The sequence below is a fragment of the Heterodontus francisci genome, chromosome 2 (genome assembly GCF_036365525.1).
Source record: "Heterodontus francisci isolate sHetFra1 chromosome 2, sHetFra1.hap1, whole genome shotgun sequence".
NCBI lineage: Eukaryota > Metazoa > Chordata > Chondrichthyes > Heterodontiformes > Heterodontidae > Heterodontus > Heterodontus francisci.
Window position 1 is genome coordinate 118,733,715 of NC_090372.1, and position 14,046 is coordinate 118,747,760.

General features: G+C 44.8%; 1 protein-coding gene across 1 annotated transcript in view; it reads right to left on the reverse strand.

The window, feature by feature from the left end:
* zgc:85777 overlaps positions 1 to 7,813 on the reverse strand; it is a 100,668-nt gene extending 92,855 nt beyond the window's left edge. Inside the window, exon 1 of the mRNA XM_068009966.1 lies at positions 7,611 to 7,813. Within this exon, the coding sequence (XP_067866067.1) occupies positions 7,611 to 7,781 (171 nt within the window). The 5' untranslated portion in view covers positions 7,782 to 7,813. The remainder of the gene's footprint in view (positions 1 to 7,610) is intronic.
* Between the last annotated feature and the right edge of the window lie 6,233 nt (positions 7,814 to 14,046).

Sequence of the window (14,046 nt, forward strand, 5' to 3'; positions counted from 1 at the left end):
GAAAGACGAAGCTTTGAAAGAATATCGGGAATGTAGGACCAATCTGAAACGAGGAATTAAGAGGGCTAAAAGGGGTCATGAAATATCTTTAGCAAACAGGGTTAAGGAAAATCCCAAAGCCTTTTATTCATATATAAGGAGAAAGAGGGTAACTAGAGAAAGGATTGGCCCACTAAAGGACAAAGGAGGAATGTTATGCTTGGACTCAGAGAAAATGGGTGAGATTCTAAACGAGTACTTTGCATCGGTATTCACCGAGGAGAGGGACATGACGGATGTTGAGGTTAGGAACAGATGTTTGATTACTCTAGGTCAAGTCGGCATAAGGAGGGAGGAAGTGTTGGGTATTCTAAAGGGCATTAAGGTGGACAAGTCCCCAGGTCCGGATGGGATCTATCCCAGGTTACTGAGGGAAGCGAGAGAGGAAATAGCTGGGGCCTTAACAGATATCTTTGCAGCATCCTTAAACACGGGTGAGGTCCCGGAGGACTGGAGAATTGCTAATGTTGTCCCCTTGTTTAAGAAGGGTAGCGGGGATAATCCAGGTAATTATAGACCGGTGAGCCTGACGTCAGTGGTAGGGAAGCTGCTGGAGAAGATACTGAGGGATAGGATCTATTCCCATTTGGAAGAAAATGGGCTCATCAGTGATAGGCAACATGGTTTTGTGCAGGGAAGGTCATGTCTTACCAACTTAATAGAATTCTTTGAGGAAGTGACAAAGTTGATTGATGAGGGAAGGGCTGTCGATGTCATATACATGGACTTCAGTAAGGCGTTTGATAAGGTTCCCCATGGCAGGCTGATGGAGAAAGTGAAGGCGCTTGGGGTCCAAGGTGTACTAGCTAGATGGATAAAGAACTGGCTGGGCAACAGGAGACAGAGAGTAGCAGTAGAGGGGAGTTTCTCAAAATGGAGACGTGTGACCAGTGGTGTTCCACAGGGATCTGTGCTGGGACCACTGTTGTTTGTGATATACATTAATGATTTGGAGGAAAGTATAGGTGGACTGATTAGCAAGTTTGCAGACGACACTAAGATTGGTGGAGTAGCAGATAGTGAAGGGGACTGTCAGAGAATACAGCAGAATATAGATAGATTAGAGAGTTGGGCAGAGAAATGGCAGATGGAGTTCAATCAGGGCAAATGCGAGGTGATGCATGTTGGAAGATCCAATTCAAGAGTGAACTATACAGTAAATGGAAAAGTCCTAGGGAAAATTGATGTCCAGAGAGATTTGGGTGTTCAGGTCCACTGTTCCCTGAAGGTGGCAACGCAGGTAAATAGAGTGGTCAAGAAGGCATACGGCATGCTTTCCTTCATCGGACGGGGCATTGAGTACAAGAGTTGGCAGGTCATGTTACAGTTGTATAGGACTTTGGTTCGGCCACATTTGGAATACTGCGTACAGTTCTGGTCGCCACATTATCAAAAGGATGTGGATGCTTTGGAGAGGGTGCAGAGGAGGTTCACCAGGATGTTGCCTGGTATGGAGGGCGCTAGCTATGAAGAGAGGTTGAGTAGATTAGGATTATTTTCATTAGAAAGACGGAGGTTGAGGGGGGACCTGATTGAGGTGTACAAAATCATGAGAGGTATAGACAGGGTGGACAGCAAGAGGCTTTTTCCCAGAGTGGGGGTTTCAATTACGAGAGGACACGAGTTCAAAGTGAAAGGGGAAATGTTTAGGGGGGATATGCGTGGAAAGTTCTTTACGCAGAGGGTGGTGGGCACCTGGAACGCGTTGCCAGCGGAGGTGGTAGACGCGGGCACGATGGAGTCTTTTAAGATGTATCTAGACAGATACATGAATGGGCAGGAAGAAAAGAGATACAGAACCTTAGAAAATAGGCAACATGTTTAGAGAGAGGATCTGGATCGGCGCAGGCTTGGAGGGCCGAAGGGCCTGTTCCTGTGCTGTAATTATCTTTGTTCTTTGTCTTTGTTTTGTTCAGAAACCATTGAAGGTACGAGAAAAATCTCCTACAGTGAACAAGGTTTAAGAAGAATACTGGGCCCCAACGAAAAGTAAGAGCAGTCTACAATCAAGGACTCTAAGGCAAGCTGAAAACACAGAAACAGTAACGTGAAACCTTCTTTCGAGACTGCCTCAAAGCTCTCCATTTTACTTTTCTTCTGCTCTTTTCTGTCCCTATTTGCAGGTGTGTATCGCCTGTGTATGCTAGCGTGAACGCGTTGTATATCTGTAGGCGTTAACTGTATTAGAGTTTAAGGTTTACTAAATTTCACTTTTCTTCTTTACACCTAAAGAAAACCTGGTTTGCTCATTTCTTTGCCTTATAATTGGAAAGCTGTGAACAAGGATTCACAAAGGGGGAGCTCAAAACACAGTGTGTTTGAAATTAAACCCTGTTACAATAAGACCAGGCGAAGACAATAAAAGACCCCTAGATACCTTTCTCACCTGGTCGTAACATTAGAAATATTCTCATGCAGGTAATCAAATATCAAACCGGCAGCAGCAGCGGTGAACTGGGTTGAGACTGAGTGCAGCGACTGAGGAGTTCAAGTCAGGAGAGAGGATGCCCTAAGACTCACCAGCAACAGTGGTAATGGATCTGGGTGCAGACTGAGCGCAGTGACCGAGGAGTTAAAGTGGGAGAAAACCTCTAGCAAAAAGAGATTTGTCACGAAGAAAATAGACTTACAGGGCTGTGGAGACCAAGGGGGTGAGTGGGACTGACTAAATAGCTCCTTGGAGAGGTGGCATGGATTCGATGGGCCGAATGGCCTCCTTTTGTGCTGCAAATGACTCTACGACTCTAAAATCTCCAAAAACAAAAGCAGCAACTGCAAAACTGTTATAGCAACAACCAGAAAAGGAGCTGAATGGTGAATAGCTGACAAGTGTTTCCAAATAATCTAGAAAGTAAAGACATGGCAGAGAATCTCAGCCCAGTGTCAAGCACATCCTGTGCCATGTGCGAAATCCTGGATGATTCTCATGACCTGGACAACCACAGCATACACCATGGGCCAAGTGGCCTCTTTCTGTGCCGTAAACTTTCTATGATTTTATATGCAGTAAATGTCGCCAGCTAGAGCAGCTCAAGCTCCAGGCTTGAAGTTCTGAGCCTCCCGGATGCTCTAGAATGACTCCAGCTGCCACTCAAGCACCGAAACCTGGAGCTTGAGTGGCAGCTGGAGTCACTCTAGGGCATCCGTGAGGCTCAGAACTTCGTGAATAGCATGTTGCTGTAGGTGGTCATTCTATGCCTTAAAAATTTGCAGCCAGAGAGGGACAAGCAGGATAGGAATCCCATGAGTGCACGTCACTCTCCATAAGTACTCAGTTTTGAATACTGGATTTGAGAGTGAGGGGCACAGACTGGCACTTCTGCAGCCACATTTGTGACTTCAGGATGGTATGTTGCCTCCCTGGTGTCAGGGTCAAGGATGCCACTGAGCAGCTACAAGACATTCTGAGGGGGGAGGGTGAACAGCCAGAGATCATGAATCGTGGGCCATATCAGCACCAATGACAAAGTAAGAAAGAGGGATGAGGTCCAGCAGGCAGAATTTAGGGAACTAGGAAAGAGTTTGAAATGCAGGGCCTCAAAGGTAGTTGTTCAGGATTACTCCTCATGCCACACGCTAATCCGTACAGAAATAAGATGGAGCTGATGAATACATGGCTGGAGAGATGGTATGGGGTGGGGGGGGCTTCAGATTCTTGAGGCACTGGGGCCACTTTCTGGGGGAGGTGGGACCTGTACAAGCTGTACTACAAGAAAGCCCCCAGCAAGTTAACATCTATAGTACTTAAAGTAGCCAGAAGCGCTGCACAAAGAGCAGCCAGGTGCCGTACAAATGAGTACTGGCAATACCTGTACAGTCGTATTCAGCTGGCCTCCAACATCGGAAACATCAGAGGAATGTATGATGGCATTAAGAGAGCTTTTGGGCCATCCGACGGGGAGTGTGTGAGCGATCACCATTTTGAAATGTGAAAAAAACACTGATAATTCATATTAAACTGAATAAATTAATTCTACAAAGACACCTTTAACCACAATCAAAGCATTTTAAAACCTGTCAAATTCATTGTCTTCCGCATCCAACACAAAGAGTTAATCAAATTAATTCTGAGCCGCTTTAGCTATGGCATCATCGTAAGGATCCCACTCTGGATCAAATGTGGTGCTTTCAGTTTCATAATCATCCCTCTACAAGAAATCATCTTCCTCTCCATTGGATATTCCACATTTTTGAATGATTTGATGACAGTTTGCACTAATAGCAACCCATGATTTGAGGACAAAACCCACACAAAACATCAAGTGGAGCAGCGTGCATATTTCCACTCTTTGTGAAGGTTTTTTCCTCCGTCAACCATCCAACTATTCCATTCAGCATGGACAACATCCTTGAATGGCACACACCCAAAGGTTGAACTACGGATGTTAGAGCTCCGGGTACAATTACAATGTGGGTGTTATTTTTTCACAAGCATCTCTTGATCTCATTGGTTATATGGGATCTGAACATGTCCCACATGAAGAAGCTGCATTCTTTACATAGGCCATTGGGGCACCTATTCCACATATTTTCGATCCATACCTTCACTTCGCCCTCATCCATTCAACCGTTATCATGGGCAAGCACAAAAGCTCCAGCAGGGAACTTGATGTTCGGCACGGTTTTACATTTGAAAATTACCATAGGCCCTAACTTCATTCTGTCGGCCATGCAAGCTAGTACAACCGTGAATCTTGTGTTCTCATGTCCTGTAGTTTTCAAATCTTTCCATTATACATTTCAGTTACTGGGCATATCGTGATCTGTGGGCCTTTCATCCATCTTACCAATGTGGCATAATGGGTACTCGTGTTTTGCTGCTGTCTGATGAAGAATCACTGGAAACTGGCAATTTTGGCAGAGGTCCTTTGGTAGTCTTAGAGCAATCTTGATCTTCTGTCGCAACACTAGACATTGTTGTTCCATAAAGCAGCTACACCAACTAGCTGTTGCTCTGAAATCTTTGCTGGACTCAGGATTTGATCCACTTACATGATTACATACGTCTTGCATTTCTGGTGACAATGTAACCATTCTGACAATTTGAGGACCCATTCTGATACATTCTACTCAAGATCAGGCCAGTGACTGGTCCCTGTTCTCATGGCGCATTTGGTCTTGGGCATCTTCTTCAGGGCAGATTCCTTCTTCTTCCATTCTCATACCAGCTTTTCACTAACACCAAACTCCCTCACTGCAGCAGTTATTTGACAAGTTAGCAAACATTACAACTTTTAGCTTGAAACTAGCTTTATACTTCATTTGTTTTGCTGGAGGACCCATTTCTCTTCGCCGTTCACCATGTGGGACCTGCTCTGCATGGGCATGTCTTAAACTCCCACGCATCTTCATAACACAGCCCCGATCGCCTGCTTGATCCCTTGCGCCCAGTTATAAGTAAAACATGTATTTGTGTGACAAAAAAAATTGAGGCTGCGAGTATAGCATGACATGGCTGAAAAGGGGAACTCGACTTATACGTCGAGTATATGCAAAAACATAATTTTTTGAGGCCCATTACACACTGCAATCTACGGTAAGTTAATTCCATTGATGCCCTTTGTGACTGGCTTTCAAGGTTTTCTTGGTTTATCTTTCATTTATTTTCCAATCTTGCTGTTCTTCACTTAAGTTCCATTAAAAAAAACTAAGTGCAGTAGAGCCGCCAATGATTATAAATGACAGACTTGCATTTATATAGCACTTTTTATGATCTCAGGATATCCCAAAGTGCTTTACAACCAATGAAGTACTTTTTGAAGTGTAGTCAGTGTTGTAATGCAGGAAACGCTGCAGACAATTAGCACGCAGACAGAAATGTAGTAATGACAAGAAAATCTGTTTGTGTTGTTGATTGTTGTTAGCCTGCTCCTCTTCAAAATAGTGCCATGGAACCTTCAGAGAGCAGACAGGGCCTCGGTTTTATGTCTCATTTGAACGATGATAGCTCCGACAATGCAGCACTCTCTCAATACTGCACTGGGGTGTCAGCCTAGAATTTTGTGCTCGAGTCTCTGGAGTGGGCTTAAACCCACAACCTGCTGACTCAGATGCAAGCATGCTACCAACAGAGGTACAGCTGACACTCAATAGCAATAGCACTTCTAAATTCTGAATAAGCTGACAAGTTATTTTGCTATACCAAAACTTGTACATATCCTTCTATTTGCAATTCTTACGTACAGGATCATATTTGCTGCTTGGCTATACAAAAGGTGCATGTTATTTCTACATATCAAATGCATTTGCGGCTCAAGTTAAACTAACATTTCAGCTACATGAAAAGTGAATTTGTGAAATGTCAAAAAAAAGTGTTTTGACTAAATGGTAATTCAACATATATTTTTATTTTCACTACACCACTGTAAAACTCAGAACAAGTTGAACGATTAACTACAGTAATAATGAGGCCCTGATATTGGACCTCAAATATACACCTTCATAGCCTTCCACTGTGAGGTGCAGAAGAGTGTTTTAAATAGAATCGGCGTTTCTCCCTGTGCTCAGGGAGCAAATGCCACAGGCCATTTCTCTGCACAAAACATCTGAAATTGGGAATTTGTTGTGTAAAAAATCTCAGTCATGATCATGAGTTAATGGTGCAGGCATGTTGGAGCGCTGATGTATTATCACTCTAAAAGTTAAAGCAAATTAATTTGTGCACATAATAGAGTGCAACAGTTTATTGGACTATACCACAGGACTGTTGGGAATTGCTCAACCGGAATGCCATCTTACCTCAACTCCAAATTTTTGTTTAAAGTTCACTGACAAAAATCAATTTCAAAAAACATTAGTGTTGACAGCTCTCAGCACTTTTGCTGTATAAACAAAAAAACCCATGGCTGTTCAGTATTTGTACTGGTGCATTTGATGAGGCATAACATGCTTGCTACATTTTAGACAAATACAGTATTTTAGGAGTTGGCATGGGGTATTCTCCATGTGTGCAATAATCTGCTAGCATATGTACAAACAGTAGCGTTCCGAGAGAGAGAAAGCAAAGCCTTTGACTGCTGACAAACACACAACAGGATGAATTATATTGCTACCCGAAATGATGAGCCTTAAAAGAATTATCACCATTTCAGATACTGTTGATAATTTTACATATTTTAGTGCCAACACAGATTTTTAAAACATGATTGACTAGCCAAGTGTGAAAATTTGCCATGAGCTGTGAAATTGACAAAACAATTGAACTCAGTGCAGGCTCGAGGCTCCATCAATAAACTTCACACAAATGTTTGTAACCTGTGGCATCCAGTGCACTGTTATAATCAGTGCTGATGAAAAGTCACAGACCTAAAACGTTAAAACTCTGCTTCTCTCTCCGCAGATGCTGCCAGACCTGCTGAGGATTTCCAGCACTTTCCGTTTTTATTAGAATTCCAGCGACTGTAGAATTTAGCTTTTATTCCCCATTTAACGGAAGACCGTGATGAAGAGCTGCTTTCTGCGGCCTCACCCATTCACCCCACCTCCCTCCCCCGGGCGGCCTGGCATTAACGCGAGCCCGGGAAGCGCCAGCCCAACTCTGGGGCTTCCGGGCCAGAGCGGGTAGACGTTACCTTTCGGAGCGACTCTCTCAGACTGTAATGTTCCCGAGTGTAGATGATGTCCTGGCTCGGTGAGGAGGAAGCAGTTTCCCGGGCCACTTTCTGTGAGTAATGCCTGAGCCCGGAGGGCCGGTAGAACGCGAAACGACTCCGGATAAACAACCGCCAGCAAGTGGAAGCCATTATGACTGTCAGTACGCAGACGCAGAGCGCGAGGACAGGGGATAAAGATCAGTCGGACGAGAGTCAGTGCAGGAGCGGAGGGGGGAGGGAGAAAGGAGAAAGATAATGTGGATAAATGTGAGGTTATCCACTTTGGTAGCAAAAACAGGAAGGTAGATTATTATCTGAACGGCTATAAACTGAGAGAGGGGAATATGCAGTGAGACCCAGATGTTTTCGTACACCTGTCGCTGAAGGTAAGCATGCAGGTGCAACAGGTGATAAAAAAGGAAAATGGTATGTTGGCCTTCATAGCGAGAGGATTCGAGTACACTAGCAGGGATGTCTAGCTGCAATTATACAGGCCCTTGGTGAGGCCACACCTGGAATATTGTGTGCAGTTTTGGTCTCTTCTTATCTGAGGAAGGATGTTCTAGCTATAGAGGGAGTGCAGCGAAGGTTTACCAGACTGATTCCTGGGATGGTGGGACTGACGTATGAGGAGAGATTGAGTCGGTTCGGATTATATTCGCTGGAATTCAGAAAAGTTACGGGGGATCTCATAGAAACCTATAAAATTCTAACAGAACTTGACAGGGTAGATGCAGGAAGGATGTTCCCGATGGTGGGGGAGTCCAAAACCAGGGGTCATAGTCTAAGGATACAGAATAAACCTTTCAGGACTGAGATGAGGAGAAATTTCTTCACCCAGAGAGTGGTGAGCCTGTGGAATTCGCTACCACAAAAAGCAGTTGAGGCCAAAACATTGTATGTTTTCAAGAAGGAGTTAGATATAGCTCTTGGGTCTAAAGGGATCAAAGGGTATGGGGCGAAAACGGGAACAGGTGACTGAGTTGGATGATCAGACATGATCGTAATGAATGGCGGAGCAGGCTTGAAGGGCCGAATGGCCTACTGCTCCTATTTTCTATGTTTCTATGAAGGGGAGGGAAGGGGGAGGGAGGTCAGGGAGGGGATCGGTGAGGGGCAGGGGGTTGGGGTCGGATGTTGGGGTCGGATGTTGGGGAAGGGGGGAAGGGAGGGGGTCAGAGAGAGGGGTCGGGAGAAGGGAGGGGGTCACGAGAGGGGGTCGGGGGAGGGGTGAGGGGCAGGGGGTTGGGAGAGGGGGGTCAGGGAGGGGGGAGGGTGGCCGGGGTGGGGGGGTTGGTGGAGGGGGTCACTGCAGAGGGAGGGGGTCGGTGCGGGGGCGGGGGGATGGGAGGGGATCGGTGTGGGGGCAGGGGGAGGGGTTCGGTGCGGTGGGAGGGGATGGGAGGTGCGGGAGTGGGGGGTTTCGGTCGATGCTGGAGCAATGAGATGGAGTCAGTGCTGGAGCAGAGAGACAAGGTGACTGCAGGAGTATACGTACAGGATCAGTTCAGTATCAGTGTGACGGGGTCACTGCTGGAGCAGAGGGACAAGAGGACGGGTTCACTGCAGAAGAAGGGGGACTAGGTCTCTTGAGCATCCCCAATTTTAGGTAGCAGCCCACAGTGCTGCCTATTCCCAGGGAATCAATAAAGTCTGCATAGCACTGCTCAAAGTAGTGCTACGTGAACTAATTTCTCCCCCTTTGTATGATTTGTATCTCATCCATTTAATTCCTTATTTTGTATATCGATCTATTTAGTATATTATATTGGCACCATGTAAAATAAGATTTTTGTAAGTAATTGTTATTTTATAAATATTGCAAAGTGTGCCAGGCTGACAATATGTAGGTGAAACAAAAATTGTCACCATATGAGAGATGACATGATGGAAGCTGAAAAAGGCATATTTGATATTTTCCTCCTGACATGTCAGAGTCTCATTAATGATTATATAAATTATTTATATGTAATAAGGAGACAGCAAAGTATTCTTTGACTGAATGTTAGCATTCATCTGAGTCAGAAGGCCAAGGGCTCAAGCCACACTCCGGATAGTCAAAGAGTTCTGGTCTCTGAATATGGGATTGACGTCCAACAGGATGTTCACATCTATGGAACTGGCCCACCACCCCATTGTATCTCCAGTGAGCAGAGACTCATGCGCTGTTAGGCACAGAAGAGAAGAAGAATGAGGAGACAGCAGAGGCAAAAGGATTCAAATTGTTTAGGAAACAGCTAGATGTACAAAGAAGAATGTAGATTCATTTTTGAGATGAACCAAGATCGACTGAAGGCCTTGTTTACCCATGCAGAGTTTTTTTTTATTTTTTCATGGGATGTGGGCATTGCTGGCAAGGTCAGCATTTGTTCATCACAAATTGCCCTTCATATCTAAGAGGCTTGCTAGGCCATTTCAGAGGGCAGTTAAGAGTCAACCAGATTGCGTGGGTCTGAAGTCACACACAGGCCAGACCAGGTAAGGACAGCAGATATCCTTCCCTAAAGGGTATTCGTGAACCAGATGGGTTATTATGACAACTGATGATAGTTTCATGGCACCATTACTGAGACTAGTTTTCAATTCCAGATTTGTAGTAATTAATTGAATGTATCAATTAATTAAATTTAAATTCCACCAGCTGCCATGGTGGGATTTGAGCCTGTTTCCCCAGTGCATTAGCTTGGGCATCTGGATTACTAGTTCAGTGATATTACCACAGCACCAACACCTCTTTTAAAATCTTCCTTCAGCAAAATATTACACACTTTATGGATAATTTACCACATTTGCATTCCTGGCGCTGATCATTGGCTACTACAAAGGCATATCAGCAATTGAAATATGGAGATCAGCAGGGCCTGTAGAATTTTTTGTCCACAAATTTTAATATATGGGGTCCCACAAACCCCTGCCCCCAAACTCCAAAATGTTGCCCAGTAGATGAAGCTCCATGCCTGGAGCATGGATTTATAAAATTTATCCTCTTGTATTAGTATATAGTGGTTTCAGCTTCACAGCAATACAAAATGTTTGCTATAACTCAGGGATAAAATCACCCAGATTGAATTTCTGCAAGCTCTATTAGACCCCTTGTAAGGATGAGCTTTGAGGGGCCAAATGACTTGTTCTTACCTCTCAGTTTTCTTGTCTTCTTTTGTGCTTAATATATATCCTAATATACCTTTGACACAAAAATCACTTGTAAGTCTTTATCTGGCATCTTATCTCTATGCAAATTTGACTTGTAATCTTCTTTGTCAACAGCAGAATTTAAATGTTAGGTATTCCAGAGTTCCATCTTCAGGTTTTCCAACTCAATAAAATGTATTATTATCGTGTAAAGTAGCATGGTACAGTACTTTACACCTAATCCCATGAAACAATTCCTAAACCTAACACATTTATGGCTCCCATCAGAAATCTGAGCACCTTAGTCCCTGACTCCATTCCTCTCCTTGGCAGCACATTCAGACTGAGTCTGATAAGGTGTAACCTTTGTGCTCTGTTTGACCCTCAATGAGAATAAACTTCAAATCTCATTTTCTAGCATTACCGAGCTCCCTATTTCCACCTCCACAACATTACTTCATTTGTCCCTTATTTTACCACCTCCAATGCTCCTAAATAATTAATCCATCGTTATCACCTCCAAACATAATTCTTCGAAAACTTTCCTTGCTGGCCTCCTGATCTCTAGCCCTCACAAATAGCTTACTGAAAACTCCACAGCCAGCCTCTTATCCCACCCTGACACCTCTATCCTTGTTACTGTTCACATCCCCCAAAGCATTGATTTCAAAATCTCTACTCTCGTTTACAAATTGATGAACATATGAATTAGGAGCAGGAGTAGGCCACTCGGCCCCTCAAGCCTGCTCTGCCATTCAACAAGATTATGGCTGATCTGATTGTAACCTCAACTCCACATTCCCACCTACCCCCTTTCACCCCCTTGCTTATCAAGAATCAATCAATCCACCTCCCTACATCTGCTACCTCCTCAAGCCCTCTGTTCCTGTGCATGCTCGAAACTTTCTCAATTGTGTTTCATTATATTCCTCACTCGCTTCTCCACCTTTGACCACAGACACTTCAGCCTTCTTGGCCCCAAATTCTAGAAAGCTCTTCCTAAACCACTTTATGTTACTACCACTCTCCCCTCCTTTAAAAGCCTGCTTCTTTGATCAATCCTTCAGTCACCACCCTAATCCTTTTTCACCACTGTTTGGTATCCACATTATCACGAAGGCTGCTTACTTTCACCTCCTTAATATTGCCCGACTGCACCCCTGCCTAAGCTCATCCGCTGCTGTAACCCTTATCCATGCCTTTGTTACTACTGGACTTGGCTGGTCCAATGCACTCCTGGCTGGTCTCCCATGTTCTACCCTCCATAAATTTGATATCATCCAAAACTCTGCTGCCCATGTTCTAATGCGCACCAAGTCCTGTTCAGCTATCATCCCTGTGCTCACTGACGTAAATCAGCTCCCGGTTAAGAAATGCCTCAATTTTAAAATTTTGTTCATTGTTTTCAAATCCCTCCATGCCTCATCCTCCCTATCTCTATAATATCTTCCAGTTGCACAACTCTCCAAGATATCTGTTTATGTAATTCTGGTCCCTTGAGAATCCCTGACTTTAATTGATCCATCATTGGTGGACATGTTTTCAGTTGCCTAAGTCCCAATCTCTGGAATTCCTTCCCCAAACCTCTCGACCTCTCTACATCTCTTACCTTCTTTAAGATGCTCCTTAAAACCTACTTCTTTGACCAACCTTTTGGCCATCTGCCCTTGATATCCCCTTATGTGACGATGTCAAATTTTGAACACAAGAATTAGGAGGAACAGTAGACTATACAGCCCAACGAGTCTGCTCCACCATTCAATATGATAATGGCTGATCTTAGGCTTCAGCTCCACCTTCCTGCCCACTCGCCATATCACTTGATTCCCTGAGAGACCAAAAATCTGTCTATCCCAGTCTTAAATGTATTCAACGATGCAGCATCCACAACCCTCTGGGGTGGTGAATTCCAAAGATTCACAACCCTTTGAATGAAGTAATTTCTCCTCATCTCAGTCTTAAATGATTGGCCCCTTATCCTCAGACAGTGCCCCGTGTTTTAGATTCCCTGACCAGCGGAAACGATCTCTCAGTGTCTACCCTATCCAGCCCCTTCATAATATTGTATGTTTCAATGAAATTGCCTCTCATTCTTCTAAATTCCAGAGAATTTAGATTTAGAGATACAGCACTGAAACAGGCCCTTCGGCCCACCGAGTCTGTGCCGACCATTAACCACCCATTTATACTAATCCCTGTCACCAGGTTTCATGGAGGCACCCAAGATCGCGCCGTTGGCACCAGCTAGACCTCATTGTCACAAGGCGAGCCGCCTTAAACAGTGTTCAAATCACACGCAGCTTCCGCAGTGCGGACTGCGACACCGACCACTCCCTGGTGTGCAGCAAGGTTAGACTCAGACCAAAGAAGTTGCATCATTCCAAGCAGAAGGGCCACCCGCGCATCAACACGAGCAGAATTTCTCACCCACAGCTGTTACAAAAATTTCTAAATTCACTTGTAACAGCCCTTCAAAACACTCCCACAGGGGATGCTGAGACCAAGTGGGCCCATATCAGAGATGCCATCTATGAGTCAGCTTTGACCACCTACGGCAAAAGTGCGAAGAGAAATGCAGACTGGTTTCAATCTCATAATGAAGAGCTGGAACCTATCATAGCCGCTAAGCGCATTGCACTGTTGAACTACAAGAAAGCCCCCAGCGATTTAACATCCGCAGCACTTAAAGCAGCCAGAAGCATTGCACAAAGAACAGCCAGGCGCTGCGCAAATGACTACTGGCAACACCTATGCAGTCATATTCAGCTGGCCTCAGACACCGGAAACATCAGAGGAATGTATGATGGCATGAAGAGAGCTCTTGGGTCAACCATCAAGAAGATCGCCCCCCTCAAATCTATATCAGGGGACATAATCACTGACCAACACAAACAAATGGACCTCTGGGTTGAGCGCTACCTAGAACTGTACTCCAGGGAGAATGCTGTCACTGAGACTGCCCTCAATGCAGTCCAGCCTCTACCAGTCATGGATGAGCTGGACATACAGCCAACCAAATCAGAACTCAGTGATGCCATTGATTCTCTAGCCAGCGGAAAAGCCCCTGGTAAGGACAGCATTACCCCTGAAATAATCAAGAGTGCCAAGCCTGTTGTACTCTCAGCACTACATGAACTGCTATGCCTGTGCTGGGACGAGGGAGCAGTACCCCAGGACATGCGCGATGCCAATATCATCACCCTCTATAAAAACAAAGGTGACCGCGGTGACTGCAACAACTACCGTGGAATCTCCCTGCTCAGCATAGTGGGGAAAGTCTTTG